This window comes from Meles meles, chromosome 12 (assembly GCF_922984935.1).
Source record: "Meles meles chromosome 12, mMelMel3.1 paternal haplotype, whole genome shotgun sequence".
Classification (NCBI taxonomy): Eukaryota; Metazoa; Chordata; class Mammalia; order Carnivora; family Mustelidae; genus Meles; species Meles meles.
In genome coordinates, this window is record NC_060077.1 from 14,104,363 (window position 1) to 14,129,380 (window position 25,018).

The 25,018-nt window shown below is 37.1% G+C and overlaps 2 protein-coding genes across 6 annotated transcripts in view; one reads left to right on the forward strand and one right to left on the reverse strand.

Moving 5' to 3' along the window:
• Window positions 1-486: 486 nt before the first annotated feature.
• Window positions 487-20,155, reverse strand: RSRC2 (arginine and serine rich coiled-coil 2). 4 transcript variants are annotated; one of them, XM_046025167.1, is made up of 10 exons: window positions 20,024-20,155; window positions 16,049-16,205; window positions 14,865-14,908; window positions 12,209-12,399; window positions 11,138-11,341; window positions 8,837-8,959; window positions 6,131-6,210; window positions 4,021-4,250; window positions 3,294-3,383; window positions 487-1,132 (listed from the first exon to the last, which is right to left on the reverse strand). In XM_046025167.1, exons 1-10 carry the CDS (start codon window positions 20,027-20,029, stop codon window positions 953-955), a joined length of 1,305 nt encoding a protein of 434 aa, XP_045881123.1. In that variant the 5' UTR covers window positions 20,030-20,155; the 3' UTR covers window positions 487-952. The 4 variants fall into 4 exon arrangements, with proteins under 4 accessions (XP_045881123.1, XP_045881122.1, XP_045881125.1 ...); XM_046025166.1 differs by having other exon boundaries at window positions 4,021-4,253; XM_046025169.1 differs by lacking the exon at window positions 20,024-20,155 and adding an exon at window positions 13,976-14,053 and having other exon boundaries at window positions 12,209-12,421; window positions 16,049-16,146.
• Window positions 20,156-20,417: 262 nt separating this feature from the next.
• The window catches only part of KNTC1 (kinetochore associated 1), a 78,770-nt gene continuing 74,169 nt past the window's right edge, over window positions 20,418-25,018 (forward strand). For both annotated transcript variants that reach the window (XM_046025946.1, XM_046025947.1), the window contains exons 1-2: window positions 20,418-20,533; window positions 22,952-23,131. In XM_046025946.1, coding sequence (XP_045881902.1) covers window positions 23,003-23,131 — 129 coding nt within the window. In that variant the 5' untranslated portion in view covers window positions 20,418-20,533; window positions 22,952-23,002. The remainder of the gene's footprint in view (window positions 20,534-22,951; window positions 23,132-25,018) is intronic.

Consider the following 25,018-nt stretch of genomic DNA (forward strand, 5'->3'; position numbering starts at 1 on the left):
AGTAATAAAAGCAAATGATTTTTAAGTTCTATAGTCCCCTTCCTTCACCAGATTTATGCCCTATTTAACAAAGTAGTTTTCTAGTATTTTAGTACTTTGTGCTACTGAAGACTTCAAAGGGATAATGAGCAAAGGGCATACCAAGAACTTGTAATAAGGCACTTTATTAAAATAAAAGTGCTTACATCCCTTTAATGTATTAATCTATTTCCTGAATAACATATGGAATATTGAACAAATACTGTACACCATTCTGTTCCTTACAGTAGTAGGAAAACAGTATTATCGTAATAAGTTCGTCTACTCCTCCCAACTTCCTTTTACACTTCTGCTTACCATAGTATTGCCTAGAGCAGTTAATTGTTCTTTAAAAAAAAAAAAAAAAAAATTCTACCTAGTGTTCTCTAATAGCAATTGCAAAATGCTACAAAAAACTATGGAACAAATCCAAATAAGAATTCCAGGTAACTTAAATTAACACCAGTGTTGAGAAAACCATTTTTATTGTCATCACCACCCAGCCTATTTGTGCTGGATTATGTACCAAATGGCCAGATCTTCTAAAGAACATCTACATAACATTTCTTTCATGTTTCAAGAGATGAAAATAACTGTACAAGGTTAAGTACAAAAGTACACAAGACAGCGGACACGAAATATCCATGTATGAGATTTTATCCCACCTGCAGCTTTTACGTATTTGAAAAGTAGAATTCATGAACTAAAAAATATTGTCCTTCTATAGTCCTGTCAAGTTTAATGGAAGTGTGTTTAACCTGATTACAACACTAACACCAGTATCACTGATCTGATATTTACAAAAAATCGTATTTTTCAATAAATTAAAGTCAATGCAACACCCATGCAAGCTAGAATGCTAGCTGTTTGGTGAACAAGGACCTGACATCAGAACCAGAAGTCCATAAGTCCCAAACATTAAGTCTGATCTTTTTCAAACTGCATCCATTCCTCGCATTGATGATGTGAAACCCAATCCCATTCCTCTTTGTGTGTGGGTTTGTGATCTTGCCATTTCATACTGAGCATCTAGATTTCTAAATACTTCTTCCTGTTGCTTCAAAGTCTTGTAACTTTCTTCATCAACTGAGCTACATCCAGCTTCATCTTCACTCTAAATACCAGATAAAAGATATATTATTAAAATAAATAGAAATGAGAATAAGGTGTTCTCAATTGACAGTGCCAATAAATCACATTTTTAGAATAGGTATTTACCTTCCATTTATTCATTTAGTACCTAAGGAATGCAAGGCAGTTTTCTTTCTAGGTATGGGGATAATATCCAGGATATAACAAAAATCAACTTCATTTTAGTAGGTATGAGAAAAAAAATGTAGAACATACCACCATTTAATATCTAAGTAAGGTCTAGGAGAAAAGCAGAAAATGGGGATGGTATGCTTGCTATTTTTAAAAAGGCAAGTGAGAAAGGACTAAAAAGTTGACATCTGAGCAGAAACCAAAGGAAGGAATGATGCGGGAAGCTAAGGAAAGAATTAGAACAAGGAAAGCTAGCAGTAAATGCAAAGATTGTCTGGTATCATCCCAAAAAAGCCAATTCAGTGAAGCTTAGTTGTTTTTTGTTTTAGATTTTTTTTTTAAAGATTTTTTATTTATTTATTTGACAGAGAGAGAGATCACAAGTAGACAGAGAGGCAGGCAGAGAGAGAGGAGGAAGCAGGCTCCCTGTGGAGCAGAGAGCCCGATGCGGGGCTCGATCCCAAGACCCTGAGATCATGACCTGAGCCGAAGGCTGCGGCTTAATCCACTGAGCCACCCAGGTGCCCCTGTTTTAGATTTTATTTATTTATTTGACAGATATTACAAGTAGGCAGAGAGGCGGGGGTGGGGTGGGGGTGGGGAAGCAATCTCCCCGCTCAGCAGAGCCCACCTTATGGCACCCCAGTGAAGCTTAGTTTAAGCCAAATAGCCCTTCAATTAAAAACCAATTCCCTTAAAGTAATCATAACCAATACCTGAGCGTTTGTCAACTTTTTTCCAGGTTGTTACATGAAATCTGAGATCTGTATATTTCCACTTTATTCAAACAACAAAACAGAAAACACCAAGAAAAACAAAAAAACAAACAATGCCACCAGAAAACAAAACCAAAGAAAAAACAAACCCCCTACATCTTTAAAAAAGCTTTCTGGGGTGCCTGGGTGGCTCAGTGGGTTAAAGCCTCTCTCTGCCTTCGGCTCAGGTCACAATCTCAGGGTCCTGGGATTGAGCCCTGCATCGGGCTCTCTGCTCGGCGGGTAGCCTGCTTCCCCCTCTCTCTGCCTACTTGTGATCTCTGTCAAATAAGTAAGTAAATCTTAAAAATAAAACAGCTTTCTGGAAACTTAAAGGTCTGATTCCAAGTACAGTCAGTTTTTAAAAAGGATTTTAGGGGTGCCTGGGTGGCTCAGTGGGTTAGGCCTCTGCCTTCAGCTCGGGTCATGATCCCAGGGTCCTGGGATCGAGTCGCACGTCGGGCTCTCTGCTCAGTGGGGAGCCTGCTTCCTCCTTTCTCTCTCTCTGCCTACTTGGGATCTCTCTCTGTCAAATAAATTAAATCCTTAAAAAAAAAAAAAATTTTATCTGTAAGAGAAAGAGCACATACGTACAAGCACAGGGAGTGGCAGGCAGAGGGAGAAGCAGGTTCCTTGCTGAGCAAGGAGCCTGATGTGGGACTCCATCCCAGGACCCTGAGATCATGACCTGAGCGGAGGGCAGACACTTAACCAACTGAGCCACCCAAGTGTCCCTACAGTTCACTTTTTTTTTTTTTAAAGATTTTTTATTTATTTATTTGACAGAGAGATCACAAGTAGGCACAGAGGCAGACAGAGAGAGAGGAAAGGAAGCAGGCTCTCTGCTGGGCAGAGAGCCCGATGTGGGGCCCGATCCCAGGACCCTGGGATCATGACCCGAGCCGAAGGCAGAGGCTTTAACCCAGAGCCACCCAGGTGCCCCCTACAGTTCACTTTAAATGAGTATTTTCTAAAAGCAAATTCATTAATTCCCATTTACAATTTCATTTTTATTTACTAGAAAAAGGTTCATTTAAGGTATAAATAGGTTATAATCAACAACCATGTTAATTTAAATAGTCTGTATTGTCAACTAACAATGACAACGTAATTCTGTGAAATGAATCTGAAGTATGAAACAAAAAAACACTAGAAAGTACCCAGAGTTCACACATTACTGAAATTAACTTTTAGGGTAAGGACCAATGTTAATCTGAAAATGTTAATAGGAATTTTAATTCAAAGTGTATAACTCACCTTAATACCCATTAATTTCCTGAATTTGACATTTTGGTCCTTGTTTCCAAAATTCAATTTTTCCCATATTTCAGCAGACTGGGATTTGTCCTATAAAGAAAAACAGTGAACTTTTACAATTCATAAAATTTAGCTTTCTAAGTAATAAGGTTTAAAAGAAATGATAACATTTATAGTATTGAAACAGTGCAGTTATAATTATTTTGTTTATTTTAAAATTTCTATTACAAAATAATGAAGTGAAGAAATAGTACTTCATAATACACCCTTTATGAAAAAGCCTAAGCCAAGAAGCATCTTCCTCCATTACAAATGTATAGGAATACTGTATTTCTTTGAATCACTACTGGTTTTTTTTTTTTTTTTAAAGATTTTATTTATTTGACAGAGAGAGATCACAAGTAGGCAGAGAGGCAGGCAGAGAGAGTGAGAGGGAAGCAGGCTCCCGGCCGAGCAGAGAGCCCGATGTGGGACTCGATCCCAGGACCCTGAGATCATGACCTGAGCCGAAGGCAGCGGCCTAAACCACTGAGCCACCCAGGCGCCCTCTACTGGTTTTCTTGATCAACCTTTTTCCAACATTAAACTGTGGTAAATGAAACTATTACAATCAAGTTTGGAGAAGAAAAATAAACACAAACCCATCTTTTCCAATCCAAATTTATTTTTCTAAGCAACTGCTAATTAGGAATAAATGACAAAAGAGGAGAAGAATTAAAGAACTTACCCCTTCTTTCTTGCCTTGCCAAAGCATTTTCCTTTTTTTCTCTTGTTCAGCAAATTTCATTGGATTCACAGCTGCTGGGTTATAATAGCTAGGTACAGCTATTCCGGTCTCTGCCAAAGCCTTTGCCTGCAGGGCAGCCATCTGAGCTGCCATAGCTATCTGAGGAGTTACTTGCGTTCCTGATGCCAACAAGGCAGCAACATTGAGAACAGAACCTCCAGTGGCTGCAGCTGCTAAAGACATAAGCACAGATTTTAAGACTAAACAAAACCAACCTCCTGATTTACAATAGTGCATTTATAGGTAAGAACTAATCCAACAAAAAGGCAGAATACGTTTACCAAAGTAAGGAAATGCAGATTATTTTACTAAGCAATTAAAATTTCAGCAAAATTTACTGAATTTATTTCTAATAGACATTTCTGGATATGATCCCTTCTATATACTAATACTTTATGTATCTTAAAATAGTAAGAATTCCACAAATAAAAAAATTTGTGATTTCAATGAAAATGAATTATGGTACTTGTAGCTAAACTTGTAACAATAAATACAATTTGTATGGCTCTTTAAGCTTACAAAATGGTTACTTAGACGTTCTTCTGAAATTTGTAACAAACGTTTAAGATATTAAACAAGTATTATGCACATTTAGCGGACAGAAGCCCAAGTCCTATAGAAGTTAAATACCATACCTGGTATTCCCTTTTTTTTTTTTTTAAAGATTTTATTTATTTATTTGATAGAGAGATCACAAGTAGGCAGAGAGGCAGGCAAGCAGAGAGGGAAAAGCAGACTCCCCGCTGAGCAGAGAGCCCAATGCCGGGCTCGATCCCAGGACCTTGAGATCATGACCTGAGCCGAAGGCAGAGGCTCAACCCACTGAGTCACTCAGGCGCCCCGTATTCCCATTATTTTAAGTGATTCAGCCAGGAACTAAGTCAATTTTTTGTGAAACAAAGACCATTCAGATTATATGTTTTTCTGTCAGCCCAGAATATAAGCTTAAAAAGTTCTTTAATTCCTAATACAATGGGAATCCAGTTATGGAAGTTTTTCTTCAAGTATTAAAAGCAAAACGGCAGGGGTGCCTGGGTGGCTAACTCAGTTGAGCTTCCAACTCTTAATTTTGGCTTATGTCATGATCTCAGAATTGTGAGATTGAGCCCTGCACTGGGCTCCGAGGTGGATGTGAAATGTCTCTCTTCCTCTCCCTCCGCCTCACCCTCCACCCCCTTCATCTAAAATAAATAAAATGTATGAATACTTATTAAAGGCAATTTGTACAATTTTTCTTTTTTTTAAGATTTTATTTATTTGACAGAGATCACAAGTAGGCAGAGAGGAAGGCAGAGAAAAAGAGAGAGGGAAGCAGGCTCCCTGCTGAGCAGAGCCCAACTTGGGACTAGATCCCAGGACCCTGGGATCATGACCTAAGCTGAAGGCAGAGGCTTAAACTCACTGAGCCATCCAGGTGCCCCAATTTGTACAATTTCTTAAAAAAATTTTTTTAATTTTATTTTTAAGTAATCTACACCCAACACTGGGCTCCAACCCAGAACACTGAGATTCAGAGTCACATGCTCTACCAACTGAGCCAGCCAGGTACCCCAATTTGTACGATTTTAAATTATTTCTAGTACTACCAACTTACTAGGAATGTGAACAAACAAAAAACACCTTCCAGATTACATTCCATGTAATTCAGTAAGTCTCTCTGATCACCTTCAATCATCCACAGGCAATGTTTGTATTATGTCTAATAACCTGATTTCTTACCCAAGATCTGTTGTCATCTTCAATAAACTGCATTTTTCTAAAAACCATGAGTAAAAAAATATGCTGTGATGGCTACAGTGTTATATGAACAAGAACAGTGACTGTTTACTTGTCAAAATCAGGTGCATCAACCAAGTAAATACGTATGCATGAAGAATTTATGAGGAATCAAAGTTAACATTAAAAATGTTCACATTTCAGTAATAACAGTTTTACAGTACACTGATGGGTAGTAAGGATCATAGGTGATTTTCTTCCTATTATTTTTCTGAACTTTCCAGATTTTCTACCCAAAAAATGCCACACTTCTATAGTAAAGAAAATGAATTACCTGCAGCTATTTCTTGTTGTTTTTGTTTTTCAACCATTTCCTTTTCTCTCTGTTCTTGTAATTTCTTTGCTCTTTCCAACCTGTCAAAGATAATTTCAGTAAGTTTATAATAACGCTCAATATAAAACCAGTATTTATCTTTGTATTTCTCCACATGTATAGAAACAAAACACTTAACAGAATTTTAAATTAAGTTTAACACAAATTGGTATCTGTATGTGGGGGGGAAAAAGCATTCAATCTTAGGATAGTCACAGTTAAAGAATATTTCAATACTGGTTTTAAACATTTTTAAATTCATGGAATTGCCAAAAAACTGGAATAGCTTTTACACACACTTCCCATAGAGACTAGTTTTAAAAAATAAAAATTATTCAACCTTTATCATTGCTGGTTTTAACAGTATGGATAAAATTACATCTTGCAAATGACATACTGAGAACTGAGTAAATCTTAAGGTATGTTAAATAGTAGTAAACAATGTTTACCAAACTACCTACATGCTTCTTGGTAGGGAGGCTGATACAGGATAAGGCCAATTAAAACATGCCAATTATGACTTTTCTACTTAAACACACTTTATCATATAACCTTAAATCAGTATTAAAAATAGCCAAAAATAAAAAAGGGGCCAATAAATCCTATTGGGGAACTAACTTTTAGCAGCTTAAGAAATGTATTATTAGCAATGGAACTAGAAACCTGAAACACAAATTCATCCTCTGACAAAACAAAACAGAGACTGTAGTTCACTCACACTAAATTTACTAATACATATACTAAATGTGTTGTCAAGTCAGTATCTACTTCTTATACAACAAATCTTAAGTAATAGCATCTTCATGAGTTCCTGAAAGAGAAACCTTTTTCAAGACTCCTTGATTTCCCAATCATTAAGTCAAAAGTCACCCTTTCTCCTTTAATGTGGTATAAAGGGGCAAAGATTAAGGAAAAGGTTTTTTGTTTTGGTGTACTATGGGTAGGAAAACTGCACTGGCTTTAACAACTGCTGTATTTACATAAAATGAACGTAACAATGTAATTTTATTCCCTCTTACTGAGCACACATTCAAGACAGACACAGTACAGACTTGATTTTGTCCTTGGGAATAAAAGTTCCTGATTAGGGGTAACATTAAAATGTTGGTACACAGATATTAAAACTGTTTTCAAAGTAGTTTAAAAATAGTCCATATTTAAAAACAAAAAAGGAACAACAAAAGTCCTATATACTGTAGTATCTTATTAACAAAAGATCTCCCTCTGAATTTCATAGTAGTCAAGGACCAATCTGATACTTAAAAGAGTTATTTCAGGGGTGCCTGGGTGGCTCAGTGGGTTAAAGCCTCTGCCTTTGGCTCAGGTCATGATACCAGGGTCCCAGGATCGAGTCCCGCATCAGACTCTCTGCTCCGCGGGGAGCCTACCTCCCCCTCTCTCTGCCTGCCTCTCTGCCTACTTGTGATCTATCACACAAATAAATAAAATCTTAAAAAAAAATAGGTTTAAAAAGAGTTATTTCATGTAAACTTGTCATCTGAAAATTACTAAGATTATTTTTTTAAGCTGAAGTTTTAGATGCTACTAACAGCTTCAACTTTAATAAACGCCAAAAATTAAAGCACAACCAACTTATAGTAAGAATAAACTTTAGGGCTTAAAAAAATACTGGTCAGACTTAACAGATCATTCTTTGTAAGTTACTTCTGATATTATAATAAATTACTCCTTAATTCTGTGGATTTTAGTTTCAGAAAGAAAGTATGAGTCACTACTATTGATGCATATTTAAAATGGCCATTGCAGGTTGGAATTAACACCATTCACTACAGTGAATGGAATGAAGAAGGGGCGAGCTCACACCTTTGCTGCTGCTGCTGTTCAGCTGGAGTTTCTGCCAGGCTGGGTTCACAGGGCAGCAGCCCATCAGGTTACATTGTGATAACTGTATTTTTGTAATGAAAAAAAAATACAAACTCAATTTCATAAGGAAAAAAACCCCAAAATCAAGAGTATAGTTTTCAGAATATGGGAAAACCTGCAAACAAGCACTTGGATTCTATTTTACTTCTTGCCACTCTATATGAGGCAGTTCTTTGAACGGTTTTGCACATATCGGCCAGACAGCCCCGCTGTGTGTAGTCCCACAATTACCAGAACATCTTTGGAATGCTTACAGAATTAAAACATGAAACGGTCTCCCTATGCTATCAGCAGTAAGATTTTCAAGATCAAACAAATCACCATGTAATGTTTATTATTTGCCTTATTACGTTTAAAATAAGAAACCCATTGACAGAACTGTTTCAGACTGTTTTCTTGAGGAAGAAAAACAAAAGGACAATGCAGTTTCAGAGGCAAAATTTAAGAGTTCTTGAATCAGATTCAGATTCAGATTTCTAAAAATGTTTTTATTGCAAACCAAAAATATTTAGGAGCCTGAATTTGAGAAAAATGAATCAGTTAATCATGAAAGAAAACAGAGAACTGTTGCAGACATTATAATCTTTCCAGTTGCACAAATAGGTAAATGTTTAAAATGAGAATTAACCAATTACTTAGTTCTAGATCAAAACTGGCACAATATGGATCATGGCTATATTTAATTATCGAACTTAAACTCGGAAAGCATTCACTTTGTCCACACAATTGAGTATCAACTTCAAGATGAAAAGGAAAAATTCATCAAAGAGAAAATATGCCCACCTCCTAGCTAAAGCTTCTTGTGCATCCATTGCTGTGTTTCTTCCTCTGAAGGGAGGCGGACTAGGAGTTCGGCTTAAACTTCTGCTAAATCTTCTAGGTTTTTCAATTCTCTTCTTCCTATCTCTGTAATAAATCGTATTGCAAAGCGGTGATAATTAGTTCATTTTATCAAAATCCATTGTATTTGCAGAGGTTCAACAAAAATGCAAACAGCAGACAAACTATTTAGAATCCTTTCCATCTCTGTCCTACAGCTTCCACAAGGTATGGAAGTTCCCTGAATACGCTGCTAGTCTTCTGTAAGTTCATTTAACGTTGCCTGCTACAGACATACTATTGAGGATGTTTTCCAATCCTTTGCTATTACACCCAACACTGCAAAGACTAGATTTGCACATCAGTCATTTTATATTCACGTAAGTGAGTATGCAGGATAAATCCCTAGTAATGAGATCCATAGTTTAAATGTTCCTAGTATTTTAATCTACAATGAATTTGTAAATGTTAAGGAAAAAAAAAATCCCAAGCACAAAAATCAGTAAAACAAAATAATTAGGAATGGAAGATAAAAAAAATAGGCACTGAGCAAAATAAAATAAGAGTAGCAGTGGTCAAAACTAGAAATGCCATAATACAAAAGACTAGAAATACCGCAAATAATGGCTTGTCTGCCCACATGGAGAATAAAATACTAATGATAATGATGAAATTATTATTTACCTAAACTCACTAAAACTTGTAACTGGTAAAAAAATTAGTAAACTACTAAAAACTGAACTATTGATTAAAAACTGATCACCAGCAACCCACAGGTCCTGTCTGTGTGCTTTAATAAAACCACCACTGGGCGCCTGGGTGACTCAGTGGGTTAAGCCTCTGCCTTCGGCTCAAGTCATTATCTCAGGGTCCTGGGATCGAAGTCATTATCTCAGGATCCTGGGATCGAGTCCCGCATCGGGCTCTCTGCTCAGCAGGGAGCCTACTTCCTCCTCTCTCTCTCTGCCTACTTGTGACCTCTCTCTGTCAAATAAATAAAATCTTAAAAAAATAATAAAATAAAATAAAAAATTAAACAAACAAAAACGACCACTTCGCTGGGCACTTGGGGGGCTCAGGTCATGATCCCAGGGACCTGGGATAGAGCCGCTTGCTGCTCAGCAATGAGTCTGCTTCTCCCTCTGCTACTGTCCCACTCTAATCTCCTGCACGCTCACTGCTCTCGCTCAAATAATGAAAATCTAGGGGCGCCTGGGTGGTTCAGTGGGTTGGGCCTCTGCCTTAGGCTCGGGTCATGATCTCACGGTCTCAGGATCGAGTCCCACATTGGGCTCTCTGCTCCGCAGGGAGCCTGCTTCCTCCTCTCTCTCTGCCTGCCTCTCTGCCTACTTGTGATTTCTCTGTCAAATAAATAAAAATCTTAAAAATAAAATAATGAAAATATAAAACACCCACCATTTGCATCCCAACCCCCCCAAAACCCTTGATAAACAAGAGATAAGCCAAGTAACTATAATAAACACAGTCTACTTTTATCTGTATTTCAGTCTCTATAGACTAACTTAACAATTAACAAAAAACCTTTCCCCTTATTCAGTAACGGTATCTGTGCATATGTATTATTAGTAATTGTCTGATGTAAAGTACAGACTAAATATATTCCCTGATTATTTAAAAATTTTTTCTTGTGCTCTTCATTGTACTTTCTGTCTCAACAAATTAAGGCCTCCTCTCAATCAAGATAGGTCTGAATTAAGCTCATCTTTTTAAATACCTGAGATAGCATATACAGTATGGTGGGTCAAACACATATACTGACTTTGCATTCAGACATACTTGGGACTTGGTCCTGACAGTACCATTTAACAACTATGATTCGGGGCTTCCTAGGCAAGTTACTCAAGCTCTCTAAGCCCGATGGTCTTAACTCACAAAACAGTTGTTTTGAGAATTAGATGAGGTAGCACATGAAAGAGCTGATATTAATACACAGCACATGGCAGGGATGCAACAAATGTAAGCTACTCTGATTATACAATTAACACAATTCAACATCCAAAACAACTGAAGTAATTTTAATAGGACTATTTCTACCTGCACTTCACAGAAGATCTGATTAAATGAGTATCTGTAAGAATGCTATGCCAAGTGTTTAAATTGTTCTTTATTAGTCAGAATGTTGTTAAAATATTTTGTAACTCAAATAAAATTCTGCCCCACAATTTTTATATTCTCAGATTGAGGGAAGATAAACAGACCCCGTGAGGGAGCTATCTGATTTTATTCAAGATGATGACTACTTACCGACTTCTACTCCTTGTTCTACTTCTGCTTCTACTCCTATGCCTGTGTCTTGATCTTGAGCGGGAACGAGATCGAATCCGGCGTTTTCTTTCCCTGCTTCTGGATCGTGACTTCTTCCTCTCCCTGCTTCTGGATCTTGACTTCTTCCGCTCCCTACTCCTTGATCGAGACTTCTTCCGCTCTCTGCTCCTACTACGATGACGCCTGAAATTAAAACACATAAATGTGTAGCTATTTAGAGCTGTGTCTTCTCAAATTACAGACATTATGAATTAATTATCTGCAGTGTGTGCTGTCAAGCCAGGCAATAAACTACTCTGTATTGTGTAGAGAAAGGCTAATTGTGGCATCTACTGGAAGAAACTGTAACAACAAATGAGCCTTTATTCTTGTTTGATGATGCCTCAGAGGGCATACAATAAAGCTACATGTTAAAAATACAATGCATCCTAACCCAACTTAAGATCCTGTTTAATAGTTTAAAGTCAATCATTGCCTTTAGTGAAGTACTTGCGCAACTTAAAGATGACAAGTGAATCTACTATCAAAAAATTCAGACCTAATTTGATATATACCACATATATATATTTCCACAGAAAACTCCAAACATACATTAAATACTGGCTTCTTTTAACAAAAGTCCCACAATTTTTCTGCCATGATCCAGTTTTAAATACAAAAGAAAGTCTAAATTAGTTTAGCAGCAAATAAATCCTACATTGACAATGTAAAAGTAATATTACATTGGCTTAAACATAGGTCAGCTATATAAATTTTTTCACTGCAAGTGACAGATAAATCATGAAATTAAAAAATACTGGCTAGCTGAATGTGAATCATACACAATCATCTTTTAATCCCCAAGTCTTTAACACTTTTCTTTACCTTTATCAGAAAACAATGCCCCAAAGACTTCAGCTACTAGCAGACATTAGACAGCAAAGGAATAGATCCTAGCAAAAAACACCGATTTTCTAATTAAGATTGTTTGGGTATTGCTGGGTTCATGAGAAGCTTTACATAATATAGCTCTTTACATGGCACTAACTTATAAATACCAAAACGACTTACCTTTCACGAGACCTAGATCTTGAGTGACTTCTGCCTCTTGACGACTTTCTTTCTTTGCGTTTATGTCTGTCCTCACCGTTTTCAGATGAATTTAGTCGCTCTCTTCCTTTATCAGAAGAATGTTCTTTGTCATTATGTTCCTCAGACTTGTGTTTCTTAGATGATTTATCTTTGGATTCATGTCTTCTTGCCTGTTTTAAGAAGAAGTTGGTTCTTTCAGGAAAATAGTGCAACAAAGAGAGTTAGTATGGGTATCAGTAGACAAAAATGTTGTGATGCAACATTAGTAACCTTAGGAGTGTGTGGCAAATAAAAAAATGATCTAGTTTCACATCACCCAAATGTTGCAGATGAATATTACTAATCTTATTGTCTTTATATATCCCCCAAATTGCAGTTTCCTCCCCAAAATAACATTATTAAAACAATGATTTTCAATGTTGAAATAATACTGAAAAACCATTATTATCAGAAAAAAGAGGAATCCCTGGTGTTTCTTTTATCTAAAGGAATAAGGAAGTACACATATATCAAGACTTTCAAAATTTTCCAACAAACCTTTTAGAGAAACAGACCATGTATACACGTATACATCAATTTCTGTAACCAGAATACATATTATTTTAGGTTTAAAAACTTAATAGTGAAGATCAGGACACAAAGAAATGCACAGAAAATGCATTTCAGTTAGGTAGCTCAATAAGTTTAATCTTACTAATTATTAGTATTTTCTGCAATTTTAAGTTACTTTACGCAGAGATGAAGTGTCCTTTTTATAGCTATACTGCCACATTCTCTCTAAAAGACGGCTCTTGATTTTTCTCCCAATGTCTAAACTGTGAAGAAATCACTTTTCATCTTGCAATATCCCAACGGGCTTGAAGTTCTATTACATTTCATGAACCTAGGGTAGAAAATGGCAACCGTATCTGTTTTAATTTTTATGAAATCAAACTAAGCATAACATAATTAATCCCAATACATACTTCCCCCATACTCTGAGAGATAAAAACCAAGACTTTTGCTTTCACAACATACACATTCAGAGACTGAGCTAAAATTAATTGCATGATCAAGTCTCCATCCTACTCTCACATGCCAAATTGCCAAATTAGGAAGTGATAAACATTAGATCTCCTCACATTAAGTTGTCAAATCTATCTTTCAGCTAAAGCTTAAAAACCTGGACATCTCAGAAACACAATTTTAAAGCTGGAAGGAAACTCAGATCCTCTAAACTTCCCTTAAGTATGACTAAATGAAGATCTAAAGTCACAAAACTACATGGTAGCAGCTGAATCCAGACCCCATGTTGCTCTTATGCCCAGGCCACGCTTTTCTATAACAGGACACTTAACTCAGGTTCCCAAAACATAGCATTTTTTCTTTACACTCAAGATTAACTTTGCTTAAAACCAAAAACCTGGCCAAACATTTTGGAACATGCATGATATATCTGAAAAGAATCATAGTATGTTATTAATATTTTGCAGAAAAATAGAGAGACCTGGAGACACAGCTAAATTTTAATTTCATTGCCAGTTCTCTGTATTATAAGCTTATAAAAGTATTTCCTTGATTTTGCCATATAATGGCAAACTGGAAAAGCTTTAAGTGGTTCAACTTCCAAAGGTTTTAGAGTTTATTTCAAACCAGTTTTCCAAACATAACATTACTATTATTAAAAAAAAAAAAAAAGACATTAAAACCCTTAACTGATTTAAGATATACTTAAGGGAAATAGGAGTTTGAATGACTAATAGTTACCTTATCATGAAGTAGGCTTATTATTTTGCTATCTGAGTCTGCAGCGTCTTCAGTTCAGTCTCTTCGCGCATTAGCACGCTGAGTATGATTTATTATAGAAATGTTATCATGTGAGCTAAACAAAATAGTCATTTTCACAAAAACTCTCCTAAATTAAAAATTTAACAGAGCTTCCATTAGGGGAAGAGGTGAAGTCCCTGCCCACGTTTTTTTTTCGGAGTCCCTTGCCCAGCCCCCACAAGACTCTTCTCCTCCCTTTTTGGCTCCTACTTCTGTTCTTCCTTGTTGGCTCATTCCTTGTCTTCTCAGGTGGGCGAGCAAGTTAACTCCTGCTTCTCTTTCATACAGCTGCTGTCTTTCTTTTTCCTCAAGTTTTGCTGTCACTGCCACCTTTCCAGCTGTCCCTCAGACACTTTATTTCAAAATTCGGTACTATTCTCAGGGAAACTGAGCTGGTTTGCTAATGCAAAGAGGACTCGTTATCTTCCATAAAGAAAAAGCCCACAGTTATCTAGGATATCGGTACGTAAAGATGACTGCTATATGAAAATCCTGAGCAGCTGTCAGGTATAAGGAGACTCGGGACCTCAGATTAATGGAAGCTCTGTGTGACAGGCCTAAAAAAACCAATTATAATCTTCATATGAAATTTTTATTGTGAATATTTTCACAACATAATAAAATTAATAGTTTTTGAATGAACTTTTCATATAAACAACTATCTTCTTGAAAAATGATGATCCATATCATGCTTATTTTATACCCAATTAACCTTTTAAATTTCAAGTTTTGGTACTTACCTTGATAGTATCATATATTCACACAAACATTTCTACCAGATACTTTACAAGAATTTTAAAGTGCCTATTCACTACAAAGTGTTAATTACCTCTTTGCTTCTGCTCCGGCTCCTGTGTTTTCTTCCTTCATTATCTGTAAATACATACAAAAATTCACCATAAACTAGACACAGAAACAATTCAAATACAAATTCCAATACTCAAAAGGACGATTCCCAATCCACTTTCCTAAATTAAAATTCTACTTACTATCTTCTAAAGACTATTTTTTATGGAAGGGTGAGATTATTCTACTTAACACCACTGTATATATTTGAAATGAATCAAGCAATCTGAATAAACAAAAATATAACTGAGAGCAAGCAAAACAAAAAACCCCCCAATATCCTTCATGACAAATCAAAAACATATATATTGTCTTAATTCACAAACCACTGTGACTAGCCCATTTTGCTTTACAGTGCATAGAAAATTTATAAAGCAGCTTAGTAGAAACAAACAAGAATGCAAGAGAATACAGTATGAACTCTATCTGGCATAAGTAGTCAAAAGGATGCTACAGTTTTAAAATTTCTATTCAAAGCTGATGTTATACAGTACAGTTATAAATATACACATAAAATTACATTTTAACTACTTACAGATGACTATCTGTGGGCATAAAGCATAAATAAATGGAGCCCAGATCTTAAAACTCTTAATTCATTAGTATTCTACTTCTCACTTAACCTCTTCATGAAGTAGCAATACTAATTTTAAAAACATACAGCAAAACATCGTACTTTCTATACCACATCAGTCTAATTCTTTTTCAAGTAAATGAGTAAGAAACACCTCAGAATGCCAAAACCTCTCAGTTCAGAAATAGTCTAACATTAAATTAAATGAAAAACGTTAAAAATTTTCCATAACTTACATCAAAAAGCACATTAAATAAGCTCAGAAAAATATACCACTGCCCAGACACACCTTTCGAAATATTTTACCAATGCTGAAAGGCTGAAATTTAAACATCTCAGGGTTAAAAAATAATTACTGTGACAAAAATTTAAACATATATATATTTTTTGCCTTTGGACAAGTCATGAAATGTCTGCATGAGGACATTTAGGTTTCTCATAACTGAAAAATTGTCCAGAAAATTACCACTGTACTTTCCTTATTGATTTCTCAACTGAAAAGAACACCTATTAATTATATAAAAAACTAAATCTATGGCTTATATACACATTTACATGGATAGAGGTAATTATAGTTTTCCAACAATTCATACCTGACTTTCGTTTTCTTTCTCTTGACCTTGATCGTGATCTTGAATAATGATGTTTTGAGGCTCTAGGAGAAATAGATACATCTGACTGCTCTTTTTTCTTATCTCTATCTGGGGATGTCTTTTCTGGGGCTAGTCCATCTCGTTCTGTATCACTAGCCTAAAAGTTTAAAGAGAAATGATTATTAAGTTCTTAATTACATTTAAAATGTTTCTAATTTCTTAAAAGGAGGAGGGAGGAGAATCATTCTTGAGTTTTACAAAATTAAAAAAAAAATCAATAAACAAGAATGGCCAATTTCTAAGTAGCTAAGTATTATTTGTACCTGATAAACAAGCCTGAATAAACTGAAATGACTAACTCAATAACAGACATATGTAATTAGGCTGATGTCTTTAACGTTTAAAAATTATTTAAAAAAAAATCATTTTCATAACTTTCAAAACAATGGGGAAATGAGAAGAATAAGGGCTCCAAGTATTTCCAATAAAACAAGCAGAGAAAATACAGTCCATTTTAGATTTGTGAAGTCATTTGCCTGACTTTACCAATACTTCTACCTTATATTAGCATACATTAAAAAGGCATTTAAAATGAAATAGAAAAATTTAAACAGACTTAAGTGTGTAAAATCTAAGAACAGCAGAGAATACTTCTAGATTATAAAAGAGTAAACAAAATTAACTTACCTATCCGAGAACCCACTCTTAATTTCATTAACCCTCTTTAATGAAAAGAGCCCCTTGGCACAGTGCTGCTGCAAAATATGGTCTGCCTCTCCTCACATATGCTCTGTGCTATGGAAACATTAAGTCGTTTCTGCTTCAAAGCATTTTATAAATTTTCACAATGGAAATTTTGTACAAGTTAAAAAAATAATCAAGTATTACACTTTCCCAAGAGTCCCGATTTACTCAAAAGGACATTCCTTCATCTAAATATCGGTTCCCTGTTTTCCAACTTACTTGCTCATAACTGAATACTGAACAAAGCAATCCATCAACAAATGAGGAAATGAATTCTTGTTACTAGTTTTCAATTAAAAAAGAAGTATTTCTGTGGCTCTGTGGAACCGTATGGTCCAAATTACAAATAACAAGAGTATCACACAAAGACACTGATTTAAATGAGTCATAGAAAAAAGCTTTGTGAAGCTAAAACCTGAATGTTCCCAAGTCAGATTTTGATTAAAAGGTAGAGGAACAGTTTCAGCAGTATGTAGAAGGTGGATTACTTGACCTTTGCCCTAAGAAAGGTTTTCACATTTTGGAAGGATTATTAAGCAAGGAATAGGACAGAGACTATATGTGGTCCACAATGCCTAAAATATTTATTACCATGCTGTTTACAAAAGAAACTGGACTGGATAAGTACGGATTTTCAGCAGGAAGAATAATCACATGACGACAAACTCCTTCCCTTAAGAAAATCAATCTAGAAAACAAATGCCAAGGAAACTAAATGGGGAGTAATTTAACAAATGAAGTGTGAGAGACTGCACTATTTCAACAACTATTTACTGAGAGTCACAAATGTGCCAAACTCAACGCCAGACTCAAAGAATAAAATGATAAACACTTAGCTAGGATGAAAGAAATAAATGTGTTAACCTCTAACAATGTAAAAAACAAAACAAAACAAAAACCACAACCAAACCAAACCAAGCACAAAGAAAGCAACTAATTGCTGGAGAGACTCTCATGTGACCACAAATGCTTTCTCCAGTTTTCCATGTACGGGTGACTTCTGGAATCATAACGCTTTTGTAAGGAAAGCTTTCATCACAGAATCGAGTTCAACTTTCTGATCTTACAAAGGAGATCCAGCAACATTACCTGCCTCTCCTAAAATGATACTCTAGCTCTTTGCTGTCTGCTATTAAATAACTGATGCTGTATCCACAGGTAAGGATACTTAAGATTTCCCAATACTGGTCATTTTCTTTTAATTCTCGTTCTCATCATTATCATTACAAACTATTTCTTGTCTCTGATGCTGTGAAGTGCCGGTAGGGCTTACATTTGGTAAAATAAAATTGCAAAAACTCAAGCACTGTTCCCTTCTCTTAATGCATGCGACTTGTCTACCAAAACCAACATTCCTGAACCATTGGAACGTCTCCTTCACTTTTACAGAGATCATGACGAGAACGGAAAAGGCAGCATCTAGACCAGGCAGTACAAGCTTTCAGTCAATGGTTTATTTACATGCTTAACATGGGAGAAGCCTGGCACCAGGGAAGTCAAATGTCCTTTGCTTAGAAAGGTACCCTGTAATACAAGATAATAACTTACACCAAAGAGCCACTTTCACCTGTAAAATACACTATAGAAACAAACAAAACAATGATTCTATCACTAAACAGACTACAAATGATAGGTGGCCACTTCTCCCACACAAAACTTTTATTTCCACGAGGTTATTTTATAGTGGACTAATGAAAAGTATCCAAAAAATGAACTGAATAAAAATTCTCTGAAAATTTCTAAGCTTTATTTCAATTTATCAGGGTGTACATACTAAATCTTAAATGCTAACTGCAAAACTGTCCTCTACTCCAGCACCTGCTTTTTTAGAAGGCTACCACTGTTATCTTAACATTTAATCTCGTTTAAAACACTAATAATGCTCAAGACTGTACACAAATCTTTCTCCAGTGCGAAGAAGGTACACTGAATTTAATACTAGGCCACTTCTCCAGGGAACTGTGTTTCTTTATTGAAGGAGGCACTGCAGCACCAAATGTTTGAACAGACTTCATTTTTTTAATATATTTGAGCCCAAGTAAAACACCACTATTCTTTAAAGTACCTTTAAAGGCCCAAAACACTATTTAAACAAAGGAAAACACAACATCAATTAATTGCACAAACACCAAACAGCCTTCCAACTGTTTGAAACCTTATAAAAAATAGGTTCTTAATTCAATTAGGTATTGGGGGAGGGGAGTGCAGAAACCATCCTAATTTCAGATACCCCAATTTTTAGCAAGGGCAAACTAGGAATCTTCCGGTATGTTTATAGTCCTACTTATTTTTGAAGATGAGTACACAGAACTTTCTAGTTAGTCGAAAAGAACACAAGATGCTTGCATTTTTCTTTGAACAGGGTTAAGAAAATCGAAGTAATCACAATAATGTGATCCACCAGAATTGAGCATCCCATACCCGAAACAGGCTTTTTAAAAGAACTAGTGTTCTTATTTAAAATTAAATGGGTCAATGAAGGGTTTTTAATTTTAAGAAACAACGCCAATGATAAGGCTTTATTATAATCCTTCTCAAGGACCTCAAAATGATTACATCACCAGCCGCTTCGGAAACGAACGACAATCGGAATTCGTAGTTCAAAGCCTTCCCGGAATTAAGTCGATTTTTTTTTTTACTCCCTTTGAGCAACAGCTTCCTCAGCTCCGTACTAAGGAATAAACTAAGGTTTTCACAGACAAACACTAATTAAAATTATGCAACTAGAATTTTACTGAGCGTAAGCAAAAAATCACCCCCCAAAACGTTACAAGACGATTCTCTTCTCCCATTCTACTCCTTACAGACAACGCCTTTCTGACCCCATACTTTTCAAAAACCCCCCCATCCCTTTTCTCTCTTCCCCAGCCCTTCCCCAACGCGAACAGAAATTCCCAAGCCCTAATGAAACTCAATAAAAACGACTAACAAGAATGAGTTAGCTAAACTGGAAGCCGGTCTACGAGTGGAACGCAATACAGGGCTAGGAAAGGGATGAGGAAAGTTCTGGAAAAAAAAAAAAAAAAGACACTCCCTGCGGCTCCCCACCCCCACCAACATCGCCTCATTTCCCCCTCCCTACAGCAGGCAGCCATGATGGCGGGCGCAGAAGAAGGCCGCGGCGCCATTTTGTCCACACACGCGCGCACAAGAGCTCTGAGAGCCGTTCACCCGCTCTTTGGAGAGTAGCAGAAAAATATCCCAGGTTTTATACCCAGCGTCGGCACCTACCGCCATAGTCCAGAGTCCTGGCCGCTAGGGCGGCGCCTCCACTTGCCGCTCTCAACTGTACCGGCCGCCCCGACGCTTCGCCACAGACTAAATCGCTCGCGCGAGAGACCCGGATGGCACAAAGGGGATGAGGCCCGGCGCGTCGCACAGCTTGCTGGGAAAAAAAAAAAAGGGTGGTGATAAGAGTCTCTATAGCAACGCGATTCGAGAAAGTGATTGGTTGTTCTTCTGAAGGGGGCGTGTAAGGCCAGGGAGGGGGCGGAGCCAAGAATATACCCTAGAATGCGCAGCCGGGAAATCGGAATGGGTGGAATTTAACGTGGAGCGACTTCCTAATTCGATTTTAAAGCAATTTTGGCCTCCTCCGGCTGCCGTAAAAGGGGTTGGGCTTGGTGTTCTCCCGCCAATTTAAGCCCATGGGCTAGAACCTGAAGCGATTAGGGACAGTTTTGGGTGGCGGGAAGAGGGGCGATAAATTTGAGTGTTCGTCTTTAGTTTCTTCAGTTGCAGGTGAGGAGGTGGAAATGCGCTGCTGTAGAGACCTGGGGGTGGGTTCAGTTCGTAGTAACAGCGGCCTCAGCTCAGTTCGGGTGTTTTCTCATCAGGAAGCTGGCGGGAGAGAGTTTTTTTTTTTTTCCTTAAATTTATTTGGCAGAGAGAGATCAGATGTAGGCAGAGAGGCTGGCAGAGAGAGGAGGAAGCAGGCTCCCTGCTGAGCAGAGAGCCCGATGCGGGACTTGATCCCAGGACCCTGAGATAATGACCTGAGCCGAAGGCAGAGGCTTAACCCACTGAGCCACCCAGGTGCCGCGGGAGAGAGAGTTTGAAGTCGGTTCTTGCTGGTCGGTTGTCCGGCTGGGAGCGTTTGTGCATGGGGGCCTGACTGACACTTTCATTTCACCTAATTCGCTAATCAGTTCTCCACCCAGCCTCTCGACTGATCAAAAATCGTTTATCAAATCAGGTCGCTCGTCTCCTCAGTGTCTTTCCCTTGTAGTACTGAGCATAAAAACCCAATCTTGAAGTTGAGGATTCGTTTAGCTTTTGAACTGTTCGATTTTTGCTGTGGCCCAGCAGCCGCCCCAAACTCCTTCCAGCCTCCGAGCCTTTGCACTGGCCTGCATCTCTTTTCTCTCCCAGCTTTGCAGAGTTGGCTTCTTGCCTTTGGTATCTCAGCTCCCATATCCTCTCTTTCCTTTACTCAACAGGTTCTTATGAGACCCCTTGCCCCCCACCTGAGCATCGTTTAGTTCAGAACTTTAGCACTGTTCATAATTGTGCACTTACTTATTTTTGTAGGAGGGTAGCACAACAGTTAATAGGTGTGAATTTTAATCTTGTCTAACTATATCATTTACTCAGTTTAGGTGACTTGGCCATTTATTTAATCCCTGGCTCGTGTCTCTGCTGTAAAATAGGTTGTTGTGCAGATTAAATGTGTAAAGCATTCAAAACTACTGTGGGTACTCAATATACATGTTAACTGTTTTGCTTGTCCTTCTTAGACGAATATAAACTTTGTAATGATGACAGGGCTTTTCTGCCTTCTGGGCTGTATTCCTGCTCTAGAGCACTCCCTGATACAAAGTAGGCATCAATAAACACTTGTTGAATGAGTGACTTGACAGCTCTGGAAGGTTGATAATATTTCTCTATTTTTTTCATATGTGGGGCACAGAGACCCATCAAAGTATTCACCCTAGCCTGTCCCTCCTGTCTTAATCTCCTTCCACCTCCCACCCCAACACACGAGCCACTAGAACTATTGTTTGTTCTAACAAGCTTTGTTTTGTACCTTTGCTCACACTCTTGGTAACAGCTCCTTTCCTATATTTAAAAACCTCCTATGAACATAGCCTAAATGTTACCTGTTTTCACCAATGAAAATGATAAATTACCTAGCGCTTAATATGAACCAAGCACTGTTGCGTTAGTATTTAAAACTCATTACCTTTGCAGGTACAACTATTCCTATTACAGGTAACTGAGGAACAGAAGAAGGATTATGTTGCTTTCTCGAAGACAACTGGTTATAAATGAAAAAGCATGTTCGCTGTGCTGTATGTTCCATAAAATTTAAAACCTACTTTTGCTAGCACTTACCAAAACAGTTGTAATTATTTGGTTGCTATTCTCCACCAGTGACTGATGAGGGATTATTTTTCATCTTAGTATTCTATTCCAACTCACAGCACACAAAATGAGTTACGTAAGTCTTGGCTGATGAGATGTTCAAGTGACTCTCCTAGGGTTACAGGTATAATCTTTGATTCAGTCAGAAACCTAATCCAATTTTTCCCCTTTCCCCTTACCATTTTCATTTACTGTTATAATACTGGAAACATTAATGGACTTTTTTAAAAGTTCATTTGGAACCTTAACCATCCTCAGATATCTTCTCAGTCTGACTTTAGAGCTTCTGCTCTTTATTGCTATACCACTAAAAGGTTTATTTCAAATGAAAATTTGTTAGAAGTTTAAGTTATAAGTTTAAGCTAGGCACACAAAATACTAGAAGCTCTAGAATACATTGGTGAGATCAGATCTGTCTGTTCCTAGATGGATATGTTTATATGTATTTTTTTAAGATTTTATTTATTTATTTGACGGAGATTACAAGTAGTAAGAGAGGCAGGCAGAGAGAAAGAGGGGGAAGCAGGCTCCCTGCTGAGCAGAGAGCCTGATGCGGGGCTTGATCCCAGGACCCTGAGATCACGACCTGAGCCGAAGGCAGAGGCTTTAACCCACTGAACCACCCAGGCACCCCTAGATGGATATATTGTTCTCTGGTGATAATCATAGCTCTAGTTCCATCTATCTTACTGGTCTGAAGTATCTAGTGACTACAGAAATAACACAGAAAAGTCTTCATTGATTGGTGTGTGTGTGTGTGTGTGTATTTACTTATTTGTTCTCTAATTTTACAAGTTGTCACAGGGAAAGCAAGAGTTCCTGACTCAGGAAGATAATCTCAGAAACATGTGGAATGATATTGAACTGTTGACAAGTGATGATACTGGAAGCGGGTACCTAAGTGTTGGTTCAGGAAAAGAACACGGAACTGCTTTATATCAAGTTGATTTGCTAGCAAAGATCTCCTCTGAAAAGGTACTGATTATGATGCTGACTGTTTTCGTTTATAATACTTTTGCTGAGTGCTTAGTAAGCCCAGTAGTCACATGGTAAATGTTCTGTAAATGGATATAGCATTTCTCAGGGAATCAAGGTTCAGTCTCAGATTACTGGAAATTTCCATCTGAATTCTCCCTTTATTGTCTTAGATCACTATTTCCAAAACTGAACACTTCATAGCTCTTCTTGACATTGGGACAAATAGAATGTAAATAAAGAGAAACAAAGAATACCTACCACCAGCTCGGGAAATAAAACATTACCAATAGATTTGAAGCCCCTGGGGTCCCTTCCCAATCCTATGCTCCCCCATACTCCATCCTGAGTTAAGCATTCTGCTGAGGTTGACATTTATCCTTTCCATGCATTTCTTTACACATAATAATTTTCTTCTTTTTTTTAAAAGATTTTATTTATTTATTTGACAGACAGAGATCACAAGTGGGCAGAGAGGCAGGCAGAGAAAGAGGAGGATTCAGGTTCCCTCCTGAGCAGAGAACCTGATGCGGGGCTTGATCCCAGTACCCTGGGATCATGACCTGAGCCAAAGGCAGAGGCTTTAACCCACTGGGCCACTCAGACACCCCTAATTTTCTTCTTTTAACAATAATTCTACTATTCTTAGTCCAGGCTTGAAACCTTATTTTTGGCATCCTATAGAAGATATTACACTTAGTTTTTTATCTTATGTTTTCTTTTTCAGTAATTTGCATCTGATAAAAGATTTTTGTAAACAAAGGGGTTTTTTTGTAAAGAAAGTACATCTGACTTGTATTCACAGTATTATAGCCCACGATCCCTTCACTTCTCTTAGTAAGTCAATATAATATTTAATCTTCTAAGAAAAAAAGATTTAAATGAAAAGAAGAAAAACCTATTGAAGACAAGATTATATCTTCTCGGGCTTGAAAGGAAGGGCCTCTTTTGGGGACCTTATTCATAAAGGACCTCAAATGTAGGCTTTTTAGCTTTTGTTTCAAGTGAGGTTCTATATGTATTCAGAGAAACTGGCTGATAGGATTTTAAAAAAATAGACGATGCTTTACACAGCTTGCATACTATTGTTGAACTATACTGCCTTTAGTAGACTGTGAATCACAGAATTTGTAAATGTTCATTATGAGTAAAACAAATACATTATTTTCTTTGGTATTAAATTGTTATTTGTTAAAAGCAAAAATTTTAACTTAAAGTATACTAGAAGTTCTGTAATAAGAAAGTGGCTATTTTTAGTATTATCAGGAGCCTCCAAATATGGAGTAGCCCATGCCTCCCTTGAGCCCTGAGGACTCTTGTTGAAAAATAATAATGTGTGTACTGAGTTTCAAATACAGCTAGGAACTAAAATTCTATCTGTTATTGGCTTGAAGTATCACTCGTCACTCATAGCAAATGCTATGTTCAAAACCATATACTAAGCTCTTAGAATATAAGGTAACCTATTATCCCATATTTTTAAGATCTTTAAAGTAAAGCAGACAGGACACCAGCAATAAAAACTACTTAGTTATGCAAGCCAGTATATGCTAAATATCAAATGAATGGTACAGACAGTGACTGCAATAGGAACTCAGGAGAAGGAAGGGTGCCTGGGTGGCTCAGTGGCTTAAGCCTCTGCCTTCAGCTTGCATCATGATCTCGGGGTCCTGGGATCGATCCCCACATCGGGCTTTTGGCTCAGTGGGGAGCCTGCTTCCCCCTCTCTATCTATGCCTGCCTCTCTGCCTACTTGTGATCTCTGTCTGTCAAATAAATAAATAAAATCTTAAAAGGAATTCAGGAGGAGAGTTTGTTGTGGGTGGGGACAATTTAAGGAGCATTTCATAAAAAAATTAGCACCTAACTTGGTCCTTAAGAAAAAGG

Excerpts from the sequence above, each read along its gene's own strand:
- RSRC2 (XM_046025166.1), bottom strand. Across the intron at positions 8,960-11,137 it reads AGAACAAGGAGTAGAAGTCG|AGATAGGAAGAAGAGAATTG; the intron begins GTAAGTAGTCAT and ends GATTTATTACAG. Across the intron at positions 6,211-8,836 it reads CAAGAAGCTTTAGCTAGGAG|GTTGGAAAGAGCAAAGAAAT; the intron begins GTGGGCATATTT and ends TATCTTTGACAG.